Source organism: Sander lucioperca, chromosome 2, assembly GCF_008315115.2.
Source record: "Sander lucioperca isolate FBNREF2018 chromosome 2, SLUC_FBN_1.2, whole genome shotgun sequence".
In the NCBI taxonomy this organism is placed as follows: Eukaryota; Metazoa; Chordata; class Actinopteri; order Perciformes; family Percidae; genus Sander; species Sander lucioperca.
This window is the reverse complement of record NC_050174.1, coordinates 28960477-28987916: the sequence shown is the minus strand read 5'-3', so window position 1 is coordinate 28987916 and position 27440 is coordinate 28960477. Positions and strand designations below refer to the sequence as shown.

At 41.0% G+C, this 27440-nt stretch overlaps 2 protein-coding genes and 1 long non-coding RNA gene across 18 annotated transcripts in view; 1 reads left to right on the top strand and 2 right to left on the bottom strand.

Annotated features, from left to right (window-relative positions):
* Nucleotides 1-3098: 3098 nt before the first annotated feature.
* On the bottom strand, nt 3099-7617 carry LOC116047667 (cytochrome b ascorbate-dependent protein 3). Of its 11 annotated transcripts, none has more exons than XM_031296584.2 (7): nt 7470-7617; nt 6803-6940; nt 5812-6016; nt 4005-4213; nt 3694-3848; nt 3449-3599; nt 3099-3363 (listed from the first exon to the last, which is right to left on the bottom strand). In XM_031296584.2, exons 2-7 carry the CDS (start codon nt 6938-6940, stop codon nt 3337-3339), a joined length of 885 nt encoding a protein of 294 aa, XP_031152444.1. In that variant the 5' UTR covers nt 7470-7617; the 3' UTR covers nt 3099-3336. The 11 variants fall into 11 exon arrangements, with proteins under 11 accessions (XP_031152444.1, XP_035851823.1, XP_031152448.1 ...); XM_035995930.1 differs by having other exon boundaries at nt 6821-6940; XM_031296588.2 differs by having other exon boundaries at nt 6803-6943; nt 7444-7604.
* Nucleotides 7618-17083: 9466 nt separating this feature from the next.
* hdr (hematopoietic death receptor) overlaps nt 17084-27440 on the bottom strand; it is a 28968-nt gene continuing 18611 nt past the window's right edge. For 2 of the 6 annotated variants that reach the window (XM_035995890.1, XM_035995906.1), the window contains 4 exons: nt 23941-23981; nt 22070-22333; nt 18783-18819; nt 17084-18470 (listed from right to left, as the gene is read on the bottom strand). In XM_035995890.1, the coding sequence (XP_035851783.1) occupies nt 18175-18470; nt 18783-18819; nt 22070-22333; nt 23941-23981 (638 nt within the window). In that variant the 3' untranslated portion in view covers nt 17084-18174. The remainder of the gene's footprint in view (nt 18471-18782; nt 18820-22069; nt 22334-23940; nt 23982-27440) is intronic. The other 4 variants (XM_035995900.1, XM_035995910.1, XM_031296589.2 and 1 more) reach the window with 3 other exon arrangements.
* LOC116047669 lies at nt 18962-19411 on the top strand. The gene is made up of 2 exons (XR_004104449.2): nt 18962-19042; nt 19073-19411. It is a non-coding gene; the product is annotated as an uncharacterized LOC116047669 (long non-coding RNA).

Below are 27440 nucleotides of genomic sequence, written 5' to 3'. Positions count from 1 at the left end.
TGCCTTGGGCTTCCTCTGTGTTGGCATTTTAAACTCTGGTTGATTTATGAGGAGGACTATGGTTAACCTCTCTGCAAGGTAAATCCAGACAGCTAGCTAGACTATCTGTCCAATTTGAGTTTTCTGTTGCATGACTAAAACAACTTTTAAACGTACACGTTCCACCAAACCAAGTTCCTTCTGAGCCTATTTTGCAGCGGCACCGCAGATTTTCTCCGGTGCTTAGCACCGCCCAAGACGATTGTGATTGGTTTAAAGAAATGCCATTAAACCAGAGCACGTTTTCCTCCCATCCCCGAATGCTATGTGGAGTAGCCAGACTCTCCTCCAGCGTGCTTTGGAGGAGGGTCTGGCAAAGCGAGACTACATTTTACCATTTAAATCAGGATTATCAGCAATGTCACTTAACCCTCATTCTACATATCTGAACTACTGACTAGGGTTCCTGGGGACCTCAAGAATAATCAACTGTAAGAAACAACCATCATATCAAAATGTTGATTTTTCCAAAACATCATTAGTTATGTAATTAATGTTATCTGAAGGAAAAAAAACAGATATTTGAACATTGTGTGAAACAAAAATAAAACACGTGAGGAAACCTGTGTCTGCTGCATCTGTGTTGTCTCCTTCAAAATGATTGACTAATGAAAACAGAAACTGAAAACAATGATAGGAAGCCATTAAGAACAAATTGTCTGACAAAGTCATGAAAAATTTGTAAAAGTGTAAATAAATGACAAGTTGTGGTTTAATGTAGGGGTTATGTGCCTGACTATTTCATGGCTAGGAGCTAAATTGGTTAGTGGGGAAGCTCACAATGATGACAAGATTCCAGAAAGTCCCTACCCTGGAAATCCAGAGTTCTCGCGAGAGCACAATTTGAATTTGCTCAGGGAGTCACTCTGGCATTCAGTAATGATGCTCATTAACTATGCCCTTGTAGCCGAGCTGCACCAATCACATCGGTGTATCTGATATAGAGGTGAGCTAAACAGATGACGACAGCGCTGCGACGTCAAAGTCATTAGTAAACATTGCAAGATGGCTACGGATGAACACCAGTTGTTTGAAACGGCTTTGGCCGCTACAATGAACGAGTTAGACATGGCTTTTTATCTAAGGCCCTGTTTACACGAATACGCTTGCGGGTGAAAACGACAAAACATTTTATCAGATGTGTCTTTCGTTTAGATGGCGACGGCATTGTTGGGGCTTAAAAACGCAAAAAAGTGAAACCACCCTCTAGAGTGGAAATCTTAAAAACGCTCCACCGTCGCATTCCCGTCTAAAGGGTAAAAACGCACTGTGTGAGTGTGTGTGTGTATGCCGCGTGTGTGTGTGTGTGCCGCATGTGTGTCTGTGTGTGCATTGTTTGGAGCAATAACTCCACCTCCTCGTCTTTCCAGACAAAATTGTCAGCGTTTGTTGTTCGCTTCGCACTACTAGGAAGAGGAGAGGGAGAGAGGGAGACAAGTAGAAGGAAGGTTCTACGTCGGCGCGCAGACTTGGTGGATCGCATTTCACACACCATAACGCTTGTCTAAACGTGGAATAAAAAGTGAAAATGCAACGCCACTTTTGCGTTTTCTCTTCAGATCGTTTCTGTCTAAACATAGCTTAAAAGAGGACCAGAAGACGGCGCTCGAATCGTTCCTTTGCAAGAAGGATGTTTTTGCTGTTTTGACGACCAGATACGGCAAGAGTTTAATCTGCCAGTTAGCTCCGCTGGTAGCTAAGCGTATGGGGCTCTGGATACGTCACCCTGTGTATTGTTGCGATTGGTCGTAGTGTTATCCAATTGCATGCAGTGAAATTTTCAAATGCATGCTTGGTGCCGCCCCTCGAGTTGGGCCATTTTCATTACTCATTGCCAGACCCTTAATCTTTCGGATTTGGGTCTGGATTTCCAGGCTAGAAAGTCCCTGCACCCAGTTAAGAAACAGCTCGGCACAAACCCCACAGTAAATCCACTGGTCAGTTCTCTTAATTCAATTGGTAAATCACAAAACGTGTGCCCTATTTAAAGGTACAATATGTAATATTTCTGCATTAAAATGTCTAAAACCGACTATACCTATGTTATACATGTTGTTGAGTTGTGTACTATCCCAAATGGTTCCAACAATGTTTAAACCCAGAGAAATCTGTAATTTCATTTTAATGACACGGGACGTTTCGTTTGGTCGCCTGTCAGTGGCGTCATATAACCTTTGACCCCTCTAGTTATTCTAACGTCTGTCAAAACACAGGAACCCGGATGATACGTTTGAGAGTAAATGTAAATCATATGTCACAGAAAGTTATACTCAGTAACTGTAATACTGCTTTTTTCTGCCACACAGCATAATTTTTCATTGATTACATGCCACTTTGAAACACAGTAATACAGCAGAGACCTAATTTATTGATATATTTCAATATCAATCAATCCAGCTTAACGTTACTACAATGTGCTACGTTGACAAGTAACATTAGCTAATGTTAATGCTTGGTGGGTAACGTAATAAGGTAACAACATCGCTTAACACACTCGGAAAGTTATTTTTAGTATGATTGTTTTGACCACTGGGCTAACCCACGATTAAGTTTGCTACGTAATGTTAGCTATATAGACTAATCTAATGCTACCTTAGCCAGCTAGCAAGGTCAGTCTGCCTCACTCCCCCAGTGCTAAGAGACTTCAGTCGGGATGAGGGCGGACAACAGCCCCGGGGACACATAGTTAACGTTAGCTACGTTAGTTAGTTACTAGACAGACATGAGAGTGGCATTAATCTTCTCATCTTATTCTCTGCAAGAAAGCAAATACTATTCCGTCAATAAAGAAATTTGCAGACTCACTACATTATGAGTCACTCTTAGGTCCTGCATTCTAAGCTTACAAAAACACAATTCTTAGTTTCAGGTGATTATATACCAATGAAAATCTACTTAAGAACATCATATTCCTGCTTTGGATATTTCTTAGTTTAGAGATTTTACCTTAGGAACACATATCTGTGGTAAAATATAAAACTCAAGGTTCCCTTAGCTGGCTAGCTAGCTAGCTACACTGCATCATGGGAGAGCTTATGAGGAAAATGTCACAGCTTTGATGAAATGAAAACTTTTTTTTTTATTCTTTGGCAAAAGATCGCAAAGATCTTAAATTTCAAATAAATATTTACACCCACAACAGACACTGATAATTATCACACTGTTAAGAAAGCTGCTTGTACATTCAAAGTAGATCTTTGTAGAACGTTTGGATTGTAAAGGGGAATTGTGATCTGTAATGGTTGAACTGATTTTGCATGGACGGGTTTGATGCGTGCAACAATTTTCAATTTCCCTTCATTCATTTTCTTCTTGAAGCAATGGCTGTGGGAGAGAGCAGATAAAGATAATTATGAAATACTTCATTAAAATAAATCCTCTAATCTCATCAACTGCACTGATATCTCACCGTGTAAGCCAGAACCTCAGGACTGGAGTCTGGTCGCTGCCATTTATGGTTGGACAAAATCATAAGGACAACCACGCCGAAGGCTACAATTAAAACTCCTAATGAATTTCCTAACAAAGCCTCGGATGGAAGGTTAGCATACGTTCCACTACTGTGGGAAAGAAAACACATGTAAGAGAGCAATTTAATTATTGTATCTTTAAGGAAAATATTACTAAAACATAACTCAGAAACATGCCACTCACAAAACAAAGAAGAGTTTCTCGTTGATTCCGGAAATGCATGCAGCGATGCTGAGCCACAGTATGCTGCCTCCCATCCACACATGGACAGGTTTCAGGAGTGCACGTAGTGATATGGGGGAGCAGGGCAGAAGGAAGCCAGCCATACCCACTACCCACTGAAATAATGAATGCAGGGACAGACATCCACAGACACAGTAAACACAAAGGCTGATAACCAAAGCTCAACCATGTCTCAGATTTAGACAAAAAGAAAACACCTTATTACACATGTGTAATAAAGCGATTTAGATACTGCATGTAAAGTCGTATACCTGTATGGCAAAAAGAGCTACAGCAGCGATTCCAATCCAGCTGTGCAAAGAGTAGAGGTTGGGAAGGTTTTTAGCATTGTGGAAGCCAAACACAGCACAAAGACCCACAATTGACAGAACCAAAGAAAGGAACATCAGTGTGGCATGCAGCAGCTTCCAGGGGAGTTTATTCTGACCCCAGGTCAGGGGGACGCGGTACAACACAGCTCCTGCAGGGAGGAAAGAACAAGAGGAAAGATGCTACATTTCATCTGTACATTATAGTCAATGTCGTTTGTGGCTCTGGAGCGCACTGAGAAAATAACCCTGATAATTTCACCTGGGTCATAAATGCATTTTGGTTCCTTGATTTTGGCTTTAAGACTTTTTTTTTGTCTGTGTTACAAACTGGAGGCATGGAGTTTGAAATACCTGGGTGTATTTACATGGCAGGGGAAGTCTAATGAAAAATGCTACAGAGTTGCATTACGGAAAATGTCAGATTTCGTGGTTTTGGAGGTTGAATCATACTAGGGACTGAAAGGTGAGATATATAACAGCTTTATTAAAGTTCAATACTCATCACTCGAGTAGCCCGTTAAGAAAATGTGAAAACGTGAATACACTAGTCTGCATTGATCTTTTGGAAGGGCTGTCAAAATGAATGAGTTACTACAAATTCCTTTTAACGGCAATACTTTTTTTAAACATACTAATCATATGCACGTGTAATATCATACAAAATGATCAGTATGTCATATGTGAATGGAAAATGCTGAAAGGTGTGTCTATTAGTCACTTATACTTACAATAAAGTTTATAAGAAAATCCCATTTTGTATGTATTTTAATGCATTTCAATGAGGTAGTATCCTATCCTTAAAAATAATCGCCAACATCTTAGAGATACAACTCGGAAAAAATAACAACCACCAGTGGACACAGACATTTAGTCAAATACTTTCACAAATGTTCATCACACATGTGGAACATTATGACATGTTGTGTGTGCTGCGCATATAACACATTTATTATCACTGCTGCCTCCAATTTTGACACATTTCAAAACCATTCACACCATTTAATATCCAGAGGGGCTGCCCTAAATGTGCATTGTACATTGATTATTCATTACAGCGAGGTGGTCTTTCTGCTGGGCCTTAGGCCTGTCGCACCTCCAACAGTGCCTGTGGTGGACTGTGCATGACAGGGGCGTCCTCTTTCCTGAGGCAGGCCTAAACCTGACTGCATACCGCAAGGTGTGTGCATTGTACATTGATATTTGTATTACACTTAAAAAGGGTGAGGAATGACCAAATGCATCTATTATCAAGTATTCCTTTTCCCACACATTGATATATACATTTAGGCAGAAAAGGGCTCAAAAATCTAATGCAATCGCTTAGCAGAAGTGTGAAGCTCTTACCTTGTATTGACTGATTGTGTTCACATAAAGGCATCCAAACAGAGACAGTACCCATCATCATTACAATTTAACATCCAGTTCATCATGTACCACGTTGAAGATACATTACAGTTTCTTGCTGAAAGGCACCTTCTTTCATTTATATCTTTATTTTTTTTTCTTTACATCCGGAAAAAAAAAAAAACTGTGACTGCAATCACTGAGGTGTGGCACTTAAAGCAAAACAGTCACTGTGGACTTTACCTCACGTTTATGATACCAAAGTGATGCATCAAATTATATGCTAGGTCTCTATGCAACCTGTAATGTGTAATTATCTTAATACAGTCTGACTGTCACAAGGAAAAACAGAAGTGAGAAACAGAAATGAAATAGTTTGATCCAAAAATGAAAAAGCACTCACCATTGCCGTACAGCACAACAAGACCTGTTACCATCAGAACAGGGTGCCAGTTGAACTGCAGTGCCGAGCCGTCCCAGGCAAAACCGCCACGCCACCGGCTATTCCACAAACATACACACACCACGCAGGCCAGGCCCAGACCCAGGCACAGCAGGTAGCATATGTAGAAGCTCACGATGGACCTCATTCTGGACAGAAATGTAGGCTAAACCATAAAAAAGGAACAAAATCAGAAAAAAATAGGGTGGCAGGTGTCATGTTGCTGATTTAATCCTGAAATGAGTTAGTCACTGCCCAGTAAGCACTGGATTGGTCATTTGTAGTTCAAATTATGTCTAAATGTCTAGATTAAGCCTGGGCTAACTTTGGTTAAAAGTTTTTTTAAGACATCTGGGGTCACTTATAGCCATTGTTTCAACAGCATTTCAACTGCTTTTGAAACAATGACAATATGGCACCTAGATGTCTTGAAAAACGTTCACTTATTTAACCAAATCTAGCCCAGTTTAAAGTTTATGCCCCAAATCAATGTTAAACACCTTCTTGTTCAACCTTTTTTTTCAGTTGCAATGCATAAATGCAGCAGCTAACTGCCAAAATGGAATGTTAAATTCAATTAGTACTAGAAACAATAAAAACACATAAGAGCGTGTGACAATTCACTTAAACCCTTTTAAAAATCTCAACTTTTCCATTAGAAAAAACTAAATTGCAATTACAGTGGTTGAATCAATCACTGTTACATCTCTTCTAACCTTTAACCGCTATTTATTTCAGCATCACATCAAACTCAACACTTGCTGGACATTTGAGTATCATCAGAAATGTAGGCTACACCAGTGTTGCACACCTTACCTTGTCCACAGATGCTGTGCTGTATCTCACAACACGCCCTATACTACAATACTGATACTTAACTCCACATCATGTAGAAGTTAATGCTTTATGTCGTGACTTCCCCTGGTTACTCTTTAACTACTGTAATGCTCACAGTGTTATCTGCTCTCACTTCATGTTTCTCTGGTCCAGCTGAAGTCTCACTTCCACATTCAGCTGTATTGCGGTGGCTGAGGGGGAAGCAGTCAGAGGTGGAAGAACAGCTGGGAGATGAGGGGCCAGCTTGTTGCATCTGCTGCCCATAAATAAGATGGAAAGTGAGAGTGCGACACATTAATCAGTTTGTGTGTAAAAGCAATTAGAAACATCCAACCAGCCAACTAAAAACAGCATCTTCTTCTGTCAAACAAATATAGGCTGCAAAATATAAAAACAAGTTTAAAAAGATTAAGTGGAGTTAAAACGTGATAAAGTTACCCAGTTGCTTTTTCGCAAAGGAACACGACTCAATACATACGCCAGGTTAAATCTTGAGTTTGACATTCGTGTAACTTTGACGCATTCAGCAAACTATTTCAACTTTTGCAACTTACATTTTTACATTGACAACATTTTTAAGTATAGCAACTTGAAGAGTGTCGTTAATACATTCCTAAGTATCACAATTGACGTCGCAGGGTGCGTTTCTGTTTAAGCAGGGCAACATTAGATTAGCTTGTCTTTCAAAAAGTCTTTTAACGTGACGTTACGTTACCGCTGCTAACATAGGCTACACAAAAAGTCTGAATAATTCACGTGTTAAATTGCGTATATTCGTGTACCTCATTTACATAGGCCTACATTCCACATCTTACGTTATACGACTGACAACTCGAGGATAAAAGCTGCGTATAAAGGTTAAACCTTCTTATATACTGTCTATGGGTTAAACACATTTCAGGAAGAGATAACACATTTCCTTATTGACAACGCAGGGCCTTGTGGGAAATGTAGTTTTGTTTGTCACCAGAGTACCCCGCAGCACTCCACATTATAAAATGATGATTCTATAATTCTTCAATTAAATTGAATAATTCAAAGTCCTGCGCTTTGATGCTCCAGCTCAAAGTTGATGCTTTGCCCTCCAGTTCTTTTGATGCTATTTTCTTCAGCTCTGAACTTCCAGCCTCAGTGATAAAATAAGATGATAAAAACTTTATTGATCAACTAGGAGAAATACATTCATTGCAGCACTTAAAGGAATAAGAGTTAGAAGGAAAAATCTAAATAGAATTTAAACACACACACATGAAATATTTAAACAAACAATAAAGCAAGGGAAATAATTAAATAAAACAAAAAAAGCTATAAACTGTTTAGCCACTAAAAAAGTCTGAGGTTGTATAAGCATAGGCTATAGTATGAATTACTACTGATGAAATTGCTACTGCTTGGCCTCTCAGGCTGTGTGGTAGCTGGCTGTGATCACATTATGTGTTGAACTGAAAAGCTAATGGATCCTACTAAAGGAAGAGGGCTATGGCTGCATGATGGCTGACCTGAAGGTTGTCAGTTGTCTTTCAGCTCCACCTGGAGGCAGTATTAGTCTGTATTTCATTTGCTCTTCTGTGTAGCAGGTTTTATGCTGCTCTAAAGCTGCAAGGCATAAACTTGTATGTTGAAGTGAACTTATATGTTACATTTTTTTTGGTCAAAAAAACATATACATGTTTTACCGACTGTATTATGTTGAATATTAGTATCATATGTATTGTAATAGACAATAATCAGGCTATATGTTACTGTGATTCAGTTCAGTCTTCATGCGTTGGAAATCCGGTTTGCTGCAACGGAGGGTGCAAGAAAAACAGTGCCTCTCAAGTGCCTTGCTTGTAGGGTGGCAGTAGCTCTGTCCGTGGGAAACTGGGTTGGGAACCGTATCGACCAAAGTACAGTATGTGGACTGGTAGCTGGAGAGGTGCCACTTCACCTCCTGGGCACTGCCAAGGTGCTCTTGAGCAAGGCACCGAACCCCCAACTGCTTGGGGCGTCAGTCCAGCAGTCACAGACCCCTCACTCTGACATCTCTTCATTTGTGCATGTATAGGACCTGAGCATGTGTGTGTGTATTTCAGGCCTGTGTGTAGTGTGGTCTAACAACAGAGTTGTTGTGAAAATTGTAATTTCCCCAAGGGGATCAAAAAAAGTATAAATTATTATATTTTCATATAAGCCACAATTTGGTTTCATCCTCAAACAGTGGTAATACATACAGCAGTTCTCAGAAAAAAGCCACTACAGTTGAGGGAATGTGCATCAATATATCTCAAACAGAGGGTCTGAGCCACTTTCCTCCAGCGCTGTTCTCTAAAACAGACAAGAATTAAGCAGTCAGTGGGTGCAAGTCCCTGCCTTATATTATCAAAGTCTAACAGATCCTGTGATGGATTCCTTGAAGTAATGTTTTCAAATCCTTATCCCAGCCCCCTTTCAGTGAGACCGGCCTCAGCAGCACAGTGTTGAGGATCAAGATGCTTGAGTAGAGTGGGCAAAGTTGGCTGTGTGACATGGTGGGACAGCTTCGGGCTTTTGTTAGGGGACATCTGAGTTAATGTGCTATATTTCCTTTACTCCTTCTTGGATTCTGGCATGGCATAGACTTTGTCTCATCTTTAAAGTCCTGCGGTGGTTTCTCCCCCTCTGTTTTCTGAAGCCAGAGATGCAGAACTTGAGTATAGGCTTAGCTCCAAGTCTTCATTCTTTGAAAAGCTTTTTAAACAACTCAATATAAGTTTAAGTACTCACAAAAAATAATGATGAAAAGTATGTAAGTAAAAACTAATGGTAAAACAAGACCATACAGTTAACAACCATGCTAGAGGTTCTGTGAGGCTGTACTTGCGCACAGCGCTTGAGCTAAATGCAAATGTCAGCATGATAACATTCTCACAATGACAATGTTAACATGCTGATGTTTAGCAGGCAGGCTATAATGTTTACCATCTTCACCAGCTTAATTTACCTGGAAATCTGGATTTTGATAATTACCACTATGCAGAAAGTACAGCTGAGACATGATGGAAATGTCATTAGGTTTGCAAGATTTTGGTAAAAAGTTGTTAAGACATTCCACATTCAAAACCACAAATGTCAACCTCATGGTGGCGCTATCCAACTATCTGATAGCTGTTAGGATCTTCAGTCAAGACCAAAGTGGTGGACCAACTGAGCGACAGACTGACAATGCCATGCCATTAGCATGACTAAAGAAGTGCTGGAAAGTACTTTTAACACACATACATGTGATATTTGGAAGCAGAAAAAAAACACCGTCAATGACATTCTTTTAGTCCCGAAATTTGATGACTCTTCCTAAAGTAACCCAAAACATGCAAATAGAAACATTTTTAAATGTAAGATTCTTAAACAGAGGGTTTAACTTCTCATATAGAGGTTAAAAATGCCTGTACATATTGAAATAACTTTTAGGTTCACAATAGTGTTTCAAATCAAGGAAAATTATGGGAAATCTTAAATATTTCACTTCCTTTTCGAGAGTTAGACGAGCAGATAAAAATCACTCTCGTAACTGTGCTTAATGTGGCTCGGAAAAGGGAAGTTTGCTGTCCCCAGCTGTAGCTGCTGCCCGACCCCCGGATAATCGGATGACGATGGATGGATTAGCTTAGTTTAACATAAAGACTGGAAAAAGCCTGGTTCTTTCTAAAGTTGACAAAATCCGCCCACCAGCATCGCTAAAGCTTGCTTGCTACTTAACACCTTACTTAACAAAGTTACTGCATCATTGTGCGGTTACGGTTATTTTTGCATTTATAAAATGCGGCACACTGCATTGTGGGATTGTTAGCAATGGACTCATTTGTTGTCACCATGAGGTTACCAGGCAAACAGCGGAAACTTCAGGAAGTTACTGCTCTTGGTTTGATTCACTTTACGCATCTGTGGTGTTCGCAGTCAAAAAGGATGGGCCATAGGAAATGAATGTGTGAGACTTTATTATGTTCAACCAGCAGATGGAAAACTCCCTCTTTCTTGCCTCATCATGCCATGGGATCCACACCTTCCAGACAAAACAATATAATATTAGTTACGGGAACACATCTCTTTCTTGTGCCTGTCTGGTGAGGATTTCAAAAGCCCCAGCAGCTTCCCTTACCCTCCAAGAAAGAGGGGGTAAAAGGAAGAGATGCCAGCTCTGTGTCCCAAGAGACATCAAAACAAGCCTCCCCTGCTAGAAATGCCATGCCTACATGAAAGGCACACGCCAAAATTATCACACATGGCCACTCATACTAATGAACATACACACACATACATGTATATTTATGTTATTATGATCTGTTTTGGGAGTTGAATCTGTTTTTAAAAATAATTGTCATGAATGTTCTTTCTCAATAAAATCACATCAGTCAGTTTTGATCAGAAACAGATGTCGCTTATGGCACAAATTTTTTTGGATGGTTTCTAAACTGTGATAACCTCTGAATATGTTTTCCACTGGTCTTATAGCCAAAATAATATGTATATTGTTTTCCTTTTACTGAAAGAAGTGGTATTACTTCAGCTCACTGAGGTCTATATACCATATATTACAAAATAAAGTGTAGAATTTGTAATAATGACTAGGAATGCAGTTGGTAAAACAATTTATGCTTTATGTTAAAACAGTCCAGCCAATTTTGGCCAGGAACACCATAATAGTAATCAAGGAACAAACACAATACAAAGGTGTTTAGTGCAGAGCTACTGCAGGTGGATGGATTCTGAAAGAAATCTTTCATTTTCTGTCAACACTTGGTTTAGATTATTTTCAGTTCCTGTGTTAACTCATGCTCTGACCTCCTTTTGTAATTTGCAAATATTTACATATTCAAATCTTTTTTGTGCTTGAATGCACAATGTGTCAACTGTCTGATTTTGCAGCAGATCAGGTCAGAAAGCTCAGAGACCTCACAGACAAAGTGTACGATCCCCGACGGGAATCCCAATGAAAATGACATTTTGGTTATTAAGCTGTGGAATATATTAAAATAATGATTCTGTCCTAGACCAAATTGAAGAGTCAAGACTCAAATCTGTGATGTCATCCTGATCTACAGTGTGGAGCCATTCTGTTGGCAGTGAATAGACTTTGTGAATAAGAAATGACTCCTTTTTCTGAAAAAGTCATCCTGAATTCTGTCACAGTGACCTTTTCTACCTTAAAATTCATTATCTGCAGAATTGCACATCAGTATAACAAATTCAGATTAAGGGATGGGAAAAAAAGTCCTCTTGTATCTAGCAAAGAAGGTAGTATGTTGAAGGTAGTGTATTTTACACTCATATTTTAGAGCTGAATTTCACTTGTTTTGTCCTTTACGTCCTATGGAGTAGCCCTGAAGGCCAAAAAAGTAAGAGTGAATGCCTTTTTATTCCCTTCTCAACAATGATTAACAGAGCTCTTAGTATAAAGACTGGCAAGCTGTTTTATCTCCTTCTTACTTGGCCTGAATGGAGTGATCATTACAGCTTTCATCAAAAAAAGCTGTGATGATCTCTCAAAATTGCACATACGAAGTACCCAGAATCCTGTTGGAACAGCACTTACATGGATGTGACAGGAAGTGTGTAAGTCATTTATTATTGAATAAATGAATGTAGGCACAATGGTCATGAAAATGTAGTTTTGAATTGAAGGGATGCGAACTGAACAGTGCTTTATTATAGGTATTGTGTTGTAGCAATGGGGAAACAACCCAAGAGTGCTTTCTTCAAAGGGAACCAATAGTAATATCACCACTGGATGTCAATGTGATCCCAAAGGGCACTTTGGTTCACGATCACACACACACACTAGATATTTTGGGTCTCTGTCTTCATCTCCATGAAATCCTTGGCAGCTGTGGAGGGCCAATGGAGCTGTTATCACAGAATGGGAATGAATTTTCTGGAGTGGCAGCTGGGCTTCTTGGGGTCTTACCAATAATTACAGAAAACTGCAGTCAAATTGCTAAAATAGGGACAAAAGATGCAAAAGGAATCAAAAGGTGTAGGGTGTTTCAGCAAATGAGAGTCAGATTGCTTTTGAAGGCTTGATGAAATCGGATTTTAAAGCTACATCAATTGATTGTTGGCAAAATTTACATTTATCACATTCTAAAGTTGATATGACAAATGTGTTAGCAAGAGTGGGATATTTACACGTTAAGATACTGAGCAACATTAGCATTAATTTGGATTTGGCTGTCTGTCTTTGTGCCTTTGGTGCTGTGCAGGTAGTGTATCAGTCAACTTTTAGAGATTTGTTGTTGAAACAACTGAAAACGATACTGAGAGTGGTGAGACTGAATCAAAAAAGTAAACAATGTGTTAAAATACACTTTAAAAAAAAGCACCATAGTGCTGAAGAGTGCAAGTTGGTAATAATTATCTGTGGGTTTTGTCTACTTTTTACATCTACACATAGCATCTACACATAGCTGCAGCAGCATACATTTACTGTATACTGTGTGCAGCAAAATGCTGAAATCAATATCTTTATATTAACAATGGATCAATTTGGTTTAAGGCACATGTATAAATACTTATATGAAGGATTCACCATATAATCTGGTAATTCTTGTATTATTTCAATATGGCAAGTTTCCCTCAATTAGCTTACAAAGATCTAAAATCATAATTATGCTACCTACAACTCAACCTTTTTATTGCAGTGGCGCGATCCAGTTCCTTTAATTGAACAGAATTACATTGATGAAAACATGTCAGAATCAAAGTATGACTCAGTCATCAAAGTCTTGGTTTCTTACTGTGCCCTTACTCCTTTGTTTTCTTGCAGTCGCAGTCTCTGCTATATTTTCCTGTGCTTTTTCTCTGAGATGACGGGTCAGCAGGGGCTTCCCTCTCAGTTTTGCACCTGAGCTCTACAGCCAACATGCGCATCTTATTTCCATTTGTTGACCTCTTTGTCTCTGAGTGTATATCACAGAGATACAGTGCCTGGGCTCTAGAGGTCAATGTTTTCAAACCGAGTTTGGTCATGACTTACCAATTAGGGAAGCTGATAAGAGAAACACCGATATGACTTTTGTATTATTCAGCTGCTTTTGGCCACAGGCCAGTACTGTGCAGTACCATACTGGCAGGCTTTGGAACATTAAATCCCAGGGTTTCTATTCATTAAAATGCTCCATTATGTGGCCGGGTTAGCTCAATTGGTAGAGCAAGCGCACATATATAGAGGTTTACTCCTCGACGTAGCGGCCGCGGGTTTGACTCTGACCTGCAGCCCTTTGCTGCATGTCATTCCCCTTCTTTCTCTCCTTTCATGTCTTCATCTGTCCTGTGAAATTAAAGGCCTAAAATGCCCACACAAAAAAAACAAAAAAAAACTGCTCCATTATATTTGATGTGGATTAAGACAACTCTATCATTGACAGTACAGTTTTATATTGATGATGACCTCACAAACATTGTTTTGACAGTGAATTGGTGTCTGAGTATAGCCCAAGTGCTGGACACCAACATTATTATGCATTTCCAGTAATTAGACACTGTCTTAAACTTCTCTGAGCTGTGGTTCTGAAGTTTCAAAGCATTTTACTATCATTAAATCAAGATGATTCCTATACCGTCAGCTAAATACCAACAATTCTGACTGAAGACATCAATAAATACTTGTACTGTGTTGGAACAAGCAGAACCAGAAGTACATACAACAAACAAGCAGTAGATATTTCTTTATTTCAACAAATGCAACGATTAAATTAGTTTTTGCCATGCTAATGACGCAGCTTTAGGGGTGGCTATGTCAGTCGGTTGGTTGTTAGTTGACTCCTAGTGACTTTGTTAATCCTCAACTTTTCATACAGCACCACCATCAGATCAAAACTTCAATTACCCACTGAAATATCTCCACACCTACTGGATGGATTGGGACATTCATGGTTCCCAGATGATAAATCCTTATGACTTGGGTGATTCAATGACCTTTCTTCTCTGAATTTCTACAATACTTTTGTCAATGACCAAATACCTGCAAAACTAAAAACATTCCCATCAGCCCCAGCTGTACTTTGTTTTCAGTGCTAATAAACAAATGTTAGCATGCCAACATGCTGATATAAACATGCTAAAAGATGAACATGGTAACAATATAATAAAAATAATCATTGTATGCATGTTGGCCACTAGCAATTTTTACATGCACTTCAAAAACAAGCTTCGGACCGAAAACTAATTTGGATTTCTTTACAAGAGCATTGGACCGAAGACCTTTGATATTGAGCAACTTCACATTTTTAATCCTTGCTACAGCACATTCATACGGAGCACCCACGGAAAATACTGAGCACCCACGTGTGCCAGACTGCCAGTAGGCTACATTCATTTAAAATTAAACATTGCAGTTGGTGCTAAGTGGAACATCTCATAGTGTGATTGGTTATGTTGCTGTCAGTCTCCATATCCTATTCACCAATTGCAGCGTCTCTCGGATGAAAACGTCTCTTTAGTAAAGATAACAACAGGTGGCATTGATTCTTAATTTCCCACGAAGCTGATTGCGGTTACGTGTCAGTTAAACTTTTCATCTCCAATCCTATCTGTATTTGTGAGGAGTGGCGTTGTCCTGAGTTGAAAGATAGCCTACTTTACGGCTTTATTATCAAGTTGTGATTTCTTAGATGTGGATTGCTGGTTGGATTCCTGTTTTGATTTCACAACCACTCAGTGTGAATGGAAATAGTGGTTATGTGTTTACATCCCCATACCATCTAACAGCATTTAAACTGGATAAAAGGTATATGTATCAACAGCTTTTATTTTAATAAATTAGTTTTCTCCTTGAAAACTACTTTGTATTGCAAACGCTGGGCTCTTTAACAGCACAGACTAATTTCAATTTTCAAAGTCAAACACATTTGTATTTAATGTAACAAAGTATATTATGGCCGCAGAACAGCCGAGCTCTCAGATTTTTAATAGATGCGTACCTTCAAATCATCTTTTCCTGAGTGGTTATTTGGCTGATACACTAGACGGCTGCAACATAATGTTCTCAGAGAGCATTAGTTTGATGCATGAGAGTCAGACAGCTGATTTGTTACAACAGAGGTATCATTTAGCTGCATGTTTCTGCGACAGCTCTATTAAATGCTCTGGCTTTGAGAACACACTGTAAGGCTAGTATCTGGATTGACGGACATGGTTATCCCATCAATATTCATAATGATAATGTAAGACAAATACAGAGTGAATGAACAGCTAGCGCAGTGTGTTATACAACCTGCTGAATGTGGAATTAAGGAGAAAATGAGGCAGCAAACTGCAGAAATGATTGGCAAATGAAGGAATGTCTGAGCAGCTCATGAACACAGATTGTGTGGATGTAGAATTTACATTTGCCAGATTAAAAAGGTGTTAAAGATCTGGCCAATCCCCTGATACCTGTCCCTCAGAACACCTTTGGAATTGTCTCAAACACGGCAGAGAAAAGAGCATCCACCCATCAACCTTGGCCTTTTGCAGGAAGTGCTAATGCCTACGAGCTCCCTGCTGAGTCCCTCAGTTCCCTTAAATTGCCTCCTTTCTTCACATCTAAGTCTGTCCACCGAGGAGGCACGGGAGAGACGTGAGAAACTCATGGGAGGAGAGAGGAAACAATGCAAATGTGCTTAGAGGGATGAGACGTCCTGTGTCACATGAATTCATCAGCTGTGTGTGGGCGGAGTTAGCAACCCTTTCAGCTGCACGGCTTCCAGGAAGGCTGCTCTCGTGTATCCTCGCTTATGTCCCCCTCCTCCTATAGATCCCTCCTTGATGATCGCTACTCGGGGCAGAAATAAGAGCTTTGAAACGGCCTTCACAGAGGAGAGACAGAACAACTTGCAATTCAGCTGAGGACCTATCAAATAAGGGAACTGAGATGTACCTATTGTCACACAACCTTGTGTCATAACATGTAGCAGCTGCTATCAGGGCTAAAGGTGTACAGTACTGAACAGAGGTTTCTTTTGCTCTCTTTACAATCTTTATATCCAGTTTGCCAACACGTAACACTAAATCTTTTAAAAAAAACATACTCAATGTGTTTGTGTATGTCTGTTATATGATATTAGCATTATCTATTATATTCTCCATAAAAGCAGTGATATCCCATTTAAATAAATTGATAAAGCGTTGAATGTCACATATTCCATTCTGCAGTTGTATCTTAAGTGAACATTGGACATTTTGACTGGTTTCCTCATGCACAAACAAGGGTGTGGCCCATTTTCTAGCTAGCTCACTGGCCGACACCATTTACAATGCAGTATAACAGCAATTTTAAATTATATTCAATTCAAGTCTTGGAATTTGTCATCAGTGCACAGTTCCCCACAAAAACCAACCAGTGCACTATATATTGGAAGAATACCACAAAACATGTAATTTCAGACAAAGAAAACAAGACAAAGGGGGCAGTGTTTATTCATTTTATTTACACATAAGTTGTACTTTAACTTTTGCTCTGAAGCCCAATTTTTGAATTTGATCTGTCAGAGCCTATCAGCTTGCAATTATTCTGTAAAAAAGCACCTGACTAAGTTTGTAAAATAAGTTAAAAAGTAAATTAATATCAGAAACAATAGGCTGACAAACACTACAGGCCGTGAAAGTGAGAGAGAGAGAGAGAACAGACTATTAAGTAGTAAGTAAGATATTATGTAACATTGTGACTCACCTCTACAAAAAAGGTAGTCAAGGCACTTTGGTATTGCAAGGCACTTAGTACTAAAGCGATGCACATCAGTAGAACCTTTTGTGGTTTGGTAAACTTTTAAGAGGTCATTGTAATCATGATTATGGCAGAACTGTAACAATAGACCAGACATACAATATAGACACAAAAATCAATTAATCATTATCTAACACATGCTTCGGGAAATCAACAACCAAGCTGAACCCTGATGCAACACTTTTGATCAACAATTTTACAATAGTCAGCCAGAGCACATACTTTTTACAACCAAACATAACTGCTGTCCAGCATAATAATACAATATTGTAGCAATTGATCATAAGGCATTTTGTTTATTGCTTCATATGTTCCATTGCTAACCCCATAAAGACATTAATTCCTAAGGTCTGATTAACATCACATTCACTATGTGAACCAATCAACACGTCTTAAGATTTGGTCTCATTTTAAGTAAACATGTTTTGCACACCTGATAAACAAGACACTTCTTGTAATTAAATACTCTCATTATCAACATGTAGAGCGAAGGAAAGTCAGAAAAAAAACTGAATTCAAGCTCATTTTGGAGTGTGTCTAAGGTCAAGCATGCCTGTAATTAAGCCACTAAACAAGGCCCTGCATTACCTGTATGCCCTTACTGAAGTAGCAGCAGCTTCAGTAAAATATTCACATTGTAAGTGTAAGCAACACCCCCGACAACTTCCTGTTCACATTTGGGGGTGAGAGAGGGAAATTTCAGGTAACGGGTTAGAGGTCATCTTCTTCATCTGGAGTGTTGTCTGCAAGGGGTTTTCTTGAACAATTCACCTCTCATTATCGCAAAAGTAATGACCATTGAGAACAGCATTTTCCTTGACAGTCTCAGCTGTTCGCCTTTGATTCAAATCAAGCAATGCTTTTAGCAGGTCATTTAAGGTGGCTTCTTTGCCCTCTTTCTCCACCCAAATATTCAGCAATTCATGGATCTTGTCATCATAGAGAAGGTGGTCTTTGCTTTTGATCACATTGTCCATTATCCCAAGGTGCCGGAAGAATCTCTTGTGGTAGTAGAAGTCGATTTCTTCAAAATACTCAAAGCATTTCCTCAGAGACTCTTCACCTAAAAACAAAGATAAAGACCTTCATTAAACACCATCCTGACCTCTCAGGTATGCGGTCACCACTGTAGTTATAGGCTTCATTATTAAGTGATTTTGAACATGTAGAACTTGTACATAACTACACCTGACATAGGGGACTCAAAGCAGTCACAAAGCAGGGCTGCGACAACAAGAATGTTGCAGCATGAAAAACTGAAATATCCATTGTGGTTTTTAACAAAGGTGTACCAGTGTTGTCATTGTGCATCTGAGTAACATAACGGGGGGGGTCAATTGTTTGAGAAAAGGAATGAAAGTAAAAGACACTTTACCATTCACAGGAACAAGCTTGGGAAATTGCTTATCTTCCTAAACGACAAAAGAGAGCACAATCATTAATCAAAGAAGTCTATTGAAATTATTAATGAGTCAGAAATTGTCAGTCCTGGTGAATAAAACTCGTTGATTATTCAGTTACTTGGCATGTCCAAAAATCCTTCTTAAGATGACTCACATGTTATCATTAGTAACAATATCAACACAACACAGACATATGACACTGCAGAAGGCATGTTTCACAATGATTGACACAGTGACATTCAGCGCCGCCGCTCCCACCAAGTGCATCACGCGCTGTGCGGAGGGCACCAAGTGCAGAGGGGGCACCAAAAATAGCCGAGACGAAGATGAAGTTTGACAGTAGGCTAAGTCAACTTTTTTTGGAAATGAAAAGACAGCAGGAGTCAGGAGCAGAGACAAGAAAGAAGAAGAAACTGTGAGATGATGCCCATGCATCACTAGCTGGTAAGTCCATGTTTAATCATTCTTAAATACGGGAAATGTGCTGCTAATGTAATGGTTAGCCTATGCATACACGTCGAACCAGCTGACGTTATTGCTAATGTTAGCAAACTCAAATATGTTATAACTTAGGGGCAAGCTAAATTGAGATTTTACTGTTTGACATTATCTATGCATTTTACAAGTAACTGACACCAGCTATCTCTTACTTTAGTTTAGATATTGAGCAGTAGTTTGTGGTTTATTTTGACGGGACGGTGGTCAATACTTTCTCAGTAACATTTAGCAGTCGGTGCACAAGGTAGGCTAACAATTCCTCTTGCTTCAGGCCATTTATTACCGTGTAGCATGCAATAAATACTCTTTAGCCAGGCATTTAGCAAAGTTTACCTAGCATAGTGTCATTTGAGAACGCATATTTTGGCGTTTGCAACGCATAATAAACCCACGACCATCTTTAGGATTGTCATTCAGTAGAATTCAGCAGAATGTAGGCTAAGATCTCTCACACAAATTAGGTGAGGTGTCGGATGTGCAGTGGGACAGAAAATGCCTCTTGATAATGTGAAGTCTGAAGAACTCAGACTTTTAGTGTTACTGCTACAGCTAGCTTAGCTACATCTGAATGTGACAAAAGCTACATGACAAAATGAACTGGCGTTTTGATTGCATTTATGTTAGGCTGCAAAGGCATGGACGACATCTGCAGATGAAATAGAAAACGTTTTGTAGTAGACAAAATGCTCTCGTAACCATATTTAAGTTGTACTCAATTAAATGGAAAAATAATGTTTAAGATTCAGAAATGTAGTCTTGTGTAAGGTGTATCATTTTGCTTTTATTCCTGTAGGTAAGATATACATGTATACAATGTAAGCCTCTGGAACGCATTATCTTGGACAGCAGACACAAAATTAACTGATCCAGATCATCTCCACCAAAACATTACAAACAATCCAGACACAGATTCAGGAAGTGAAATATGTCTCCATTATTCTTGACTGTACACCTGATATAAGCCACAAGGAACAAATGTCCCTCGTCATGCGCATTGTTGATTTGGTGCCAAAGCCAAATATCTATAGTATATGGTGGTGGTTACAACAAGTGGCCTGAACCTGTCTACTGTCCTAGACAAGTTGAAGGAACTCGACATTCCGTTTGATAATTGCCGCAGACAGGCCTATGACAATGGAGCAAACATGAAGGGGAAAAAGCAAGGAGTTCAGGCTGACTGCTACAATTTAATTCAAGGGTGTTGTTTGTTCCTTGCGCAGCTCATTCAATGAATCTTGTCATAGCTGGTGCTGCCAAGTCGTCCAGGGATGCCACTGGCTTTTTTGGCTATTTGCAGAAGCTATTTTGTTTCTTCTCAGGAGCTACACAGCGATGGAGCATCTTGACAAAACACATCAACCTGACAAAATCATGGAGTGATGTGAGGTGGGAGAGCAGGCTTAAGAGTGTCACAGCTGCCAGAAGCCAAATTAAAGAAATCAGAAATGCGCTCATCAAGGCTAGGGAAACTGTCAATGACTCAGTCGCAAAAATAGAAGCTCAAGCCCTGGCAGAAGAGGTGGCCTCTTTTAGATTTCTGATCTGTTCTGTTGTCTGGTGTGAAATTCTTACTACCACTAACCAAGTAAACAAGCATCTGCAGACTAGTTCAATGCAGCTTGACATTGCTGTCAGGCTCATTGACAATGCCATTCCAGATACAGGCACTCTGGGTTTGCTGAGGCAGTGTCAACTGCCAAGGACCTTTGCGAGGCCATGAACACAGAGCCAGAGCTCAAGAAAAAAGGCTCAGGAACACAAAAAGGCAGTTTGCATATGAGGCTGCTGACGGGCCCTTCAGTGATGCCCTCAAAAAGCTTGAGGAAACATTTTTCAATAGTGTTGTGGACTCAGCTTTGATGTCACTGCAGGAGCGTTTTGAGGCCATGACTCAGGTCAGAGACAAATTTGGTGCACGGAAATTTACGTATTTTAAGGGTTTCAGGAATAGGTGCACAAAAATGGCTCGCTAGCAAACAAAGTTAAAAAAGGGAAGTTAGGAAGTTCGCCATTTTGATTTCAAAGTTCGAAATTAGTGCGATTTTTGCCATTTCCACATGTCGTACTTTAGCGAACTCCTCCTAGAGATTTCATCCGATCAACTTCAAATTCAGACTGTGCCATCTTAAGACATTAAAGATGAAAAGTTGTTAAAAGAAAAACTTTTCGTCATAGGGCGTGGCCGTGGCGGGGTGGGCATTTTGTGCATTTCGCCATCAAAACAGGAAGTGAGTGTACAGTACATTGTCCAATTGGCTCGAAACTTTTCAGGATTCATAAGAGTCCAACCCTGAGTACAAATATATTATGCACTTCTCAATACTTGGGGGGGGGGGGGGGGGCATCATAAAGAAATTATGCTTAGGGCACCGAAATGGCTAGCAGCGGCACAGTAAATTAGCAGTGATTCACTTCGGTGGGTCAACAATTATATTGCATAACATGTAATTGAACTGCATAAAAAATCAGAAGGTGAACACAGTGAATGGTCAATATTAATTTTGAAATAAAAGTCAATGTTGCTCACATAGACTTATGCATTTGTGATATTAACATGCATTTTCATGCACTTTGTTATCTCCGAATCAAAGTGGGGAAACTGGAGGAGAAGCACAGTCAGACCAGTGTAACCAGACAGCGGAGGTTATCTGCAGTTAAGACAGCAAAGCATTACTCTATAGGAGTAAGCAGGTGAGAAGGAAATAAGCAAAAAGGGAAGCAAGGATAGAAGCAGGGGTGGAAATGAACTGTTGGGTCTCACCCTGCTGTTGGGCTGTGTGGGGACCATGGGGCAGGCTGGCGGGGGATATGCGGGGAAGGCAGAGCAGGGCAGGCCAGTTAGACTGTGCTGGGAGTTACTGGCTGAGCTGCTGCAGAGGCTTTCACACAGCACTTTGCGCTCTTCCTCAATGCCGGCCGAGGATTTGGCTCTCACCAGTTGCCGTGACAGGATCAGATTTGAGCAGCTCTGCCCTGGGGTTTCTTCGTTGCTCTTTTCCTTAGTGGGACAGTTTCGGCTGTAATGCTAGAGAGGATGAGGAACATTTTCAAACAGACATCATTTATGTCCTTTTGAAGAAAGGGACATTTTTTTAAAACAGCTTTTATATATTTCTCAGTCTACTGTACATTAGGTATGGGCTTCTGTATTCATCTTTATTCATTGTATACAATCTGAGGAAACTTTAGTCTCAGCCATCACTTTATTGTACTGCTTTGCCCTTGTTTTAAATACATTCTGAAGTATTCAGTGGTTGCAGAAAGTAATCAGACCCCTTCACTTTTGCACATTTTGTGTTGTAGATTTTGCAGTCAAGAAAAATATGGAAAAATATGCACCAAACAAGCCACTTTGAAATGTTCCCCCCTAGACTAAAAAAATTGGATGACCCTCCCCTCAACAAAGAATAAAAAGACATGACCCTCCCCTATTTTCCTCAAGTTGTCCATTCCGAATGGTTCCTAATGAAGGAATATTTTCCACCAGGTTGTGCATGTTTATAGAGCCTGCATTAAAAAGCTTGCACAGGGAGAAGTATTCAGATACTCTCTGTAGTTTCACCACAGCAGACCCATATCAATAACATCCGCCATCACATAATTACGTAGCCGAGTGCAAGTGCAGTCAGATTCTTGTATACCTGGGTTGTTTTTCCTAGTTCCTTATGAATTCTCCTTCTCATCTTTCCTGGACATCATGTCGTTTTCCATCTGGGCTAACCCAACTCTCTGAGAACTTCGAAAATCCTCAGCATCACTCCTTTATGGTAGAGTGGCTAGACGGAAGCCACACGCCGCGTGGAGTATGCCAAACGGCATTTAAAGGAGCATGAGGGGAAAATATTCTCTTTGGGCAGTACTCTAACCACTGCGTCTGCTCAAAACCTTGGTAATACCATCCCTATGGTGAAGCTTCTCAGCACGACAATGACCAAAAGCATACAGCCAACGCTGGAGTGGCTTCGAGACAAATCTCTGACTGCCCTTGAAAAAGAACATCTGTGGAGAGACCTGAAGATGGCAGTCCGCAGAAGCTTCCTATCCAATCGGACGGAGCTTAAGGGTGCCAGGCAGAATGGGACAAACTTTTTAAATCCAGGTGTGCAAAGCCTGTAGAGACTTACCCAAAAACGCTGTAATTGCTGCCAAAGGGGCTCCTACAAAGTTCTGAATTAAGAGTCTGAATTAAGAGTCTTATTTATGTAAATTAGATTTCATGTTTTGATTTTTAATTTGCAAACACATGCTTTCACTTTGTCATTATGGGTTATTGAGTAGATTGATGAGCAAAAAAACCAGGGCGCAGGTTTGTAGTAGCGCTAATAGCATTCATTGCATGCTTAAAAAGTAACATTTCTGATTAACGGTGCACAGATTGATTTTGCGAATGCAAATGCAGGCGGAGACTCAAGCTGTCGTCATTCCCAAAAAAAAAACAAAAAAAAAAAACATCAGTTTGGATAGCTGTAATTGTGTATTGCCTCTGGACAGCACGCACGCGAGAGAGAGAATAAATGTGTGATCAATTACGAACACTTATTTTTACAATATATGTAACGCATTTATTTCTGGAGAAAACGTCCAGACCCAATACTGAAGCCACTGCACATGAAATTATCATCACTGACTCACCAGTCCAGCTTTTAGCCCGTCAGGTACATTTCTCTGAGTGTCTGAAAAAGGATGAGAGAAAAGAATTATGCAATTCAAAAGGAGCCATTTTACAGCATGTATGTGTGACTTGAATTTCTCTTAATGTATACATCAACACTCATTAACTAAAAGGGCAGAAAACTGCTGCTGCTCTTTTTGGGTTCAAACATTTATTGGAGCACCTCTGACCATACCAATCAGTGGTGTCAGAGCTATTTTCACAGGTGAGCTCTGAAACCTGACCATTTGTGCTGGATTGAGTGGAGTTTACCAACAGCATTGCAAACTGTACAGACCAGAAAAAATATCTGCAGAAGAAAGTGTAAGCACATTAACTGCTGTACCACCTGCTGCTGTGTGATCATTAACTGAAGCAATCAATGCCATACCTGCCATTTGTAGTCCAGTAAAGCAGGTTTCTGACCATATTGCTACAGAAAATCATGCAGCATGTTGGAAAGGCTGTGTGGAGCACAGCCCATGTGTGTGAAAGACACAAAGCCTGCAGTGTTATCACTACTCATCCTAAAACATTCATTACCCAACATCATGGCCTGTGAATCAGATAATGACTTGTCTTGAATGAATGTCTTTCAGGCCTAGTCACATACATTTAAAAATGCAAGTTCTACCTGAAAGTTTTGACAGTTACTCCATTGTTTGTTTTACCTAAACTAAACCATGCTAGCCCTGTTTGCATAGCACATCTTTTGTAGCTTAATCCATGTGTGTCAAATGCAAATGAGAAGCCAGAGCTTGATGACATGCCTCACTGGACAGCCAGAACAAGTGGATAAAATCAGTATGTAGACATTCTAAGCAATTAGTGCGCAAAAGCTGCATGCTGCCTGTTATGTGCTCCAGCCTTTGAGTTCGCTTTTTTAACTTTCAATCTCTTTTTGTTCATTCTTGTTTCATCACTTTAACTCTGAAGTCCTGCCCTCTCTAACGAGGTTGCTCTGGAGAGTTTTGGTGCTTTTTTTCGTGTTGTTTTTATCAATGCCGCTTCCAATGGGACATGCTGCTTTTGTTTTACTCCGGAGAACAGCTGATCGCGCTAATGCCGGCCGGGATTGTGGCCAGACCAGCTAATATACCACCCGAACTCTTGAGAAAAACACACCGGGGATGCAGAGGAGGGAAGCAACGTTGGGGGAATAGAGGAGGGTCGAGACGGGACGGGCGTATGGAGAGGAGAAGATTTAAGCCCCGTCTCCCCTCTGTTGTTATGGGAAATGTACGGAACAAAATGGATGAGCTAACGGCGCTAAAGCGGAGCCACCCGGAGTACCGTGAGTGCAGTCTGATGTGTTTCACAGAGACATGGCTGCACAGGGACATTACGGACCATAACGTCTCTGTGGATGGCTTCCTCACTGTCTGGGCGGTCTCTGCAAACCCAACATCTGCCTGCAGCATCATTCACTCCACCATCTCCAAACTACAGACTCAACACCCCAGTGCCCTCATCATCATGTCGGGAGACTTTAACCACGTCACCATGGATAGAGTTTTGCCGACGTTCAAACAATATGTGAGCTGTCCTACCAGAGAAGAGAGGACCCTGGACCTGACGTATGCTAACATTAAGGAAGCATACACCTCCTCTTCTCTCCCCCCTCTTGGCAGGTCAGATCACAACCTGGTTCACCTCAAATCCTGCTATGTGCCTCTGGTGAAGAGGAAGCCTACAACCACAAGAACAGTGAGGAAGTGGTCGGAGGTGGTTTATGAGGCACTTCAGGGCTGCTTTGAAGTGACGGACTGGCCTGCACTCTGTGAGCCCCACGGGGAGGACATTGATGGGCTCACAGAGTGCATCACTGACTACATTAATTTCTGTGTGGACTGCAATGTCCCTGCTCGGACTGTGACCTGCTACGCCAATAATAAACCCTGGATCACCAAGGTCATTAAGGCTATCCTGAATGAAAAGAAGAGGGCGTTCAGAGATGGCAACCGTGATGAGGTGAGGAGAGTGCAGGGGGTACTCAAACTCAAAATCAGGGAGGTTAAAGACAGCTATAGGAGAAAGCTGGAGAGTAAACTCCAGCATAATTACATGAGGGATGTGTGGAGCGGCATGAGAACCATCACTGGGTTCCAGAAGACTGGTGGCTTGGGGTTGGAGGGCCATGTGGAACTGAACTGAACCTATTTTTCAATAGGTTTGATACTGCGGCCCATCCCCCACAAGACTCTGCTGCTGGCTGCCCAACAAAATCTGCCACTTTACCTCCTCCTACTCCTCCTTACAGATCCCTTGTCTGCCCCTCATCACCTCAATTCACACCCTCCTACTCCACCCCTGCTCTACACCATGTCCTCTACAACCTGAGGACCTCACCCCTCCCCCCACAGTCACCTCTACAGTATCCTTCACGCCTAACCTGGTGAGAAGACAACTGATAAGACTCCACTCCGGCAAAGCTGCTGGCCCAGCTGGGTGTATTTCCCAGGGTGCTTAAAGCCTGTGCCCCCCAGTTGTGTGGAGTACTAAGTCAAGTCTTCAGCCTGAGCCTGCACCTCCAGAGGGTCCCCGTTCCCGTGCCAAAGACGCCGCGTCCCAGCGGCCCACAGGACTACAGACCGGTGGCTCTGACGTCCCACATCATGAAGGCCTTCGAGAGGCTCGTCCTGAAGCAGCTAAGGCCTATGGTCCGGCCCTTCACTGATCCACTACAGTTCGCCTACCAGCCCAGCCTGGGAGTTGAGGACAGCATCATCTATCTGCTGAACAGAGTCTACCCTCCTCTGGACAAGCCTGCGAGCACTGTGAGAGTCATGTTCTTTGACTTTTCCAGTGCTTTCAACACCATCCGTCCGGCTCTACTGGGTGAGAAGATGACTGCGATGCAGGTGGAGGCCCCCATTGTGTCCTGGATTGTTGATTACCTGACGGGCAGACCACAATACGTACGCCTAAAGAACTGTGTGTCTGACAGGGTGGTCAGCAACACTGGGGCCCCACAGGGGACTGTCCTCTCTCCCCTCCTCTTCACCTCAGACTTCAACTATTGCACTCCTGCCACCACTCCTGAGTCCTGCCACCCTCAGAAGTTTTCTGATGACTCAACAATAGTTGGCTGCATTGAAAAGGGGGATGAGAATGAATACAGGACTGCAGCTCAACGTGACAAAAACGAAGGAGCTCGTAGTGGATCTGAATAGGGCGAAATCACCTGTGACCCCTGTTTCCATCCAGGGGTTCCCTGTGGACACTGTTGAGGAGTATAAGTATCTGGGGGTGTACTTAAATAATAAGCTGGACTGGACTAGAAACGCCGAGGCCGTCTACAAAAAGGGCCAAAGTCGACTCTTTTTCCTCAGGAGGCTGAGGTCCTTTAACATCTGCCGGACGATGCTGAGGATGTTCTATCAGTCTGTTGTGGTCAGTGCTATCTTCTTCGCTGTCACATGCTGGGGCAGTGGGATGAAGGTCGCAGACACCAACAGACTAAACAAACTGATCAGGAGGG

Coding starts and splice junctions, on each gene's coding strand:
- LOC116047667 (XM_031296581.2), bottom strand. CDS start 7,191: ATGTCAAACTCAAGATTTAACCTGGCGTATGTATTGAGTCGTGTTCCT. Junction 6,017..6,802: donor AAGTGAGAGCAGATAACACT/GTGAGCATTACA, acceptor TTTATGGTTTAG/CCTACATTTCTGTCCAGAAT. Junction 3,600..3,693: donor GAGAAACTCTTCTTTGTTTT/GTGAGTGGCATG, acceptor TCTTTCCCACAG/TAGTGGAACGTATGCTAACC.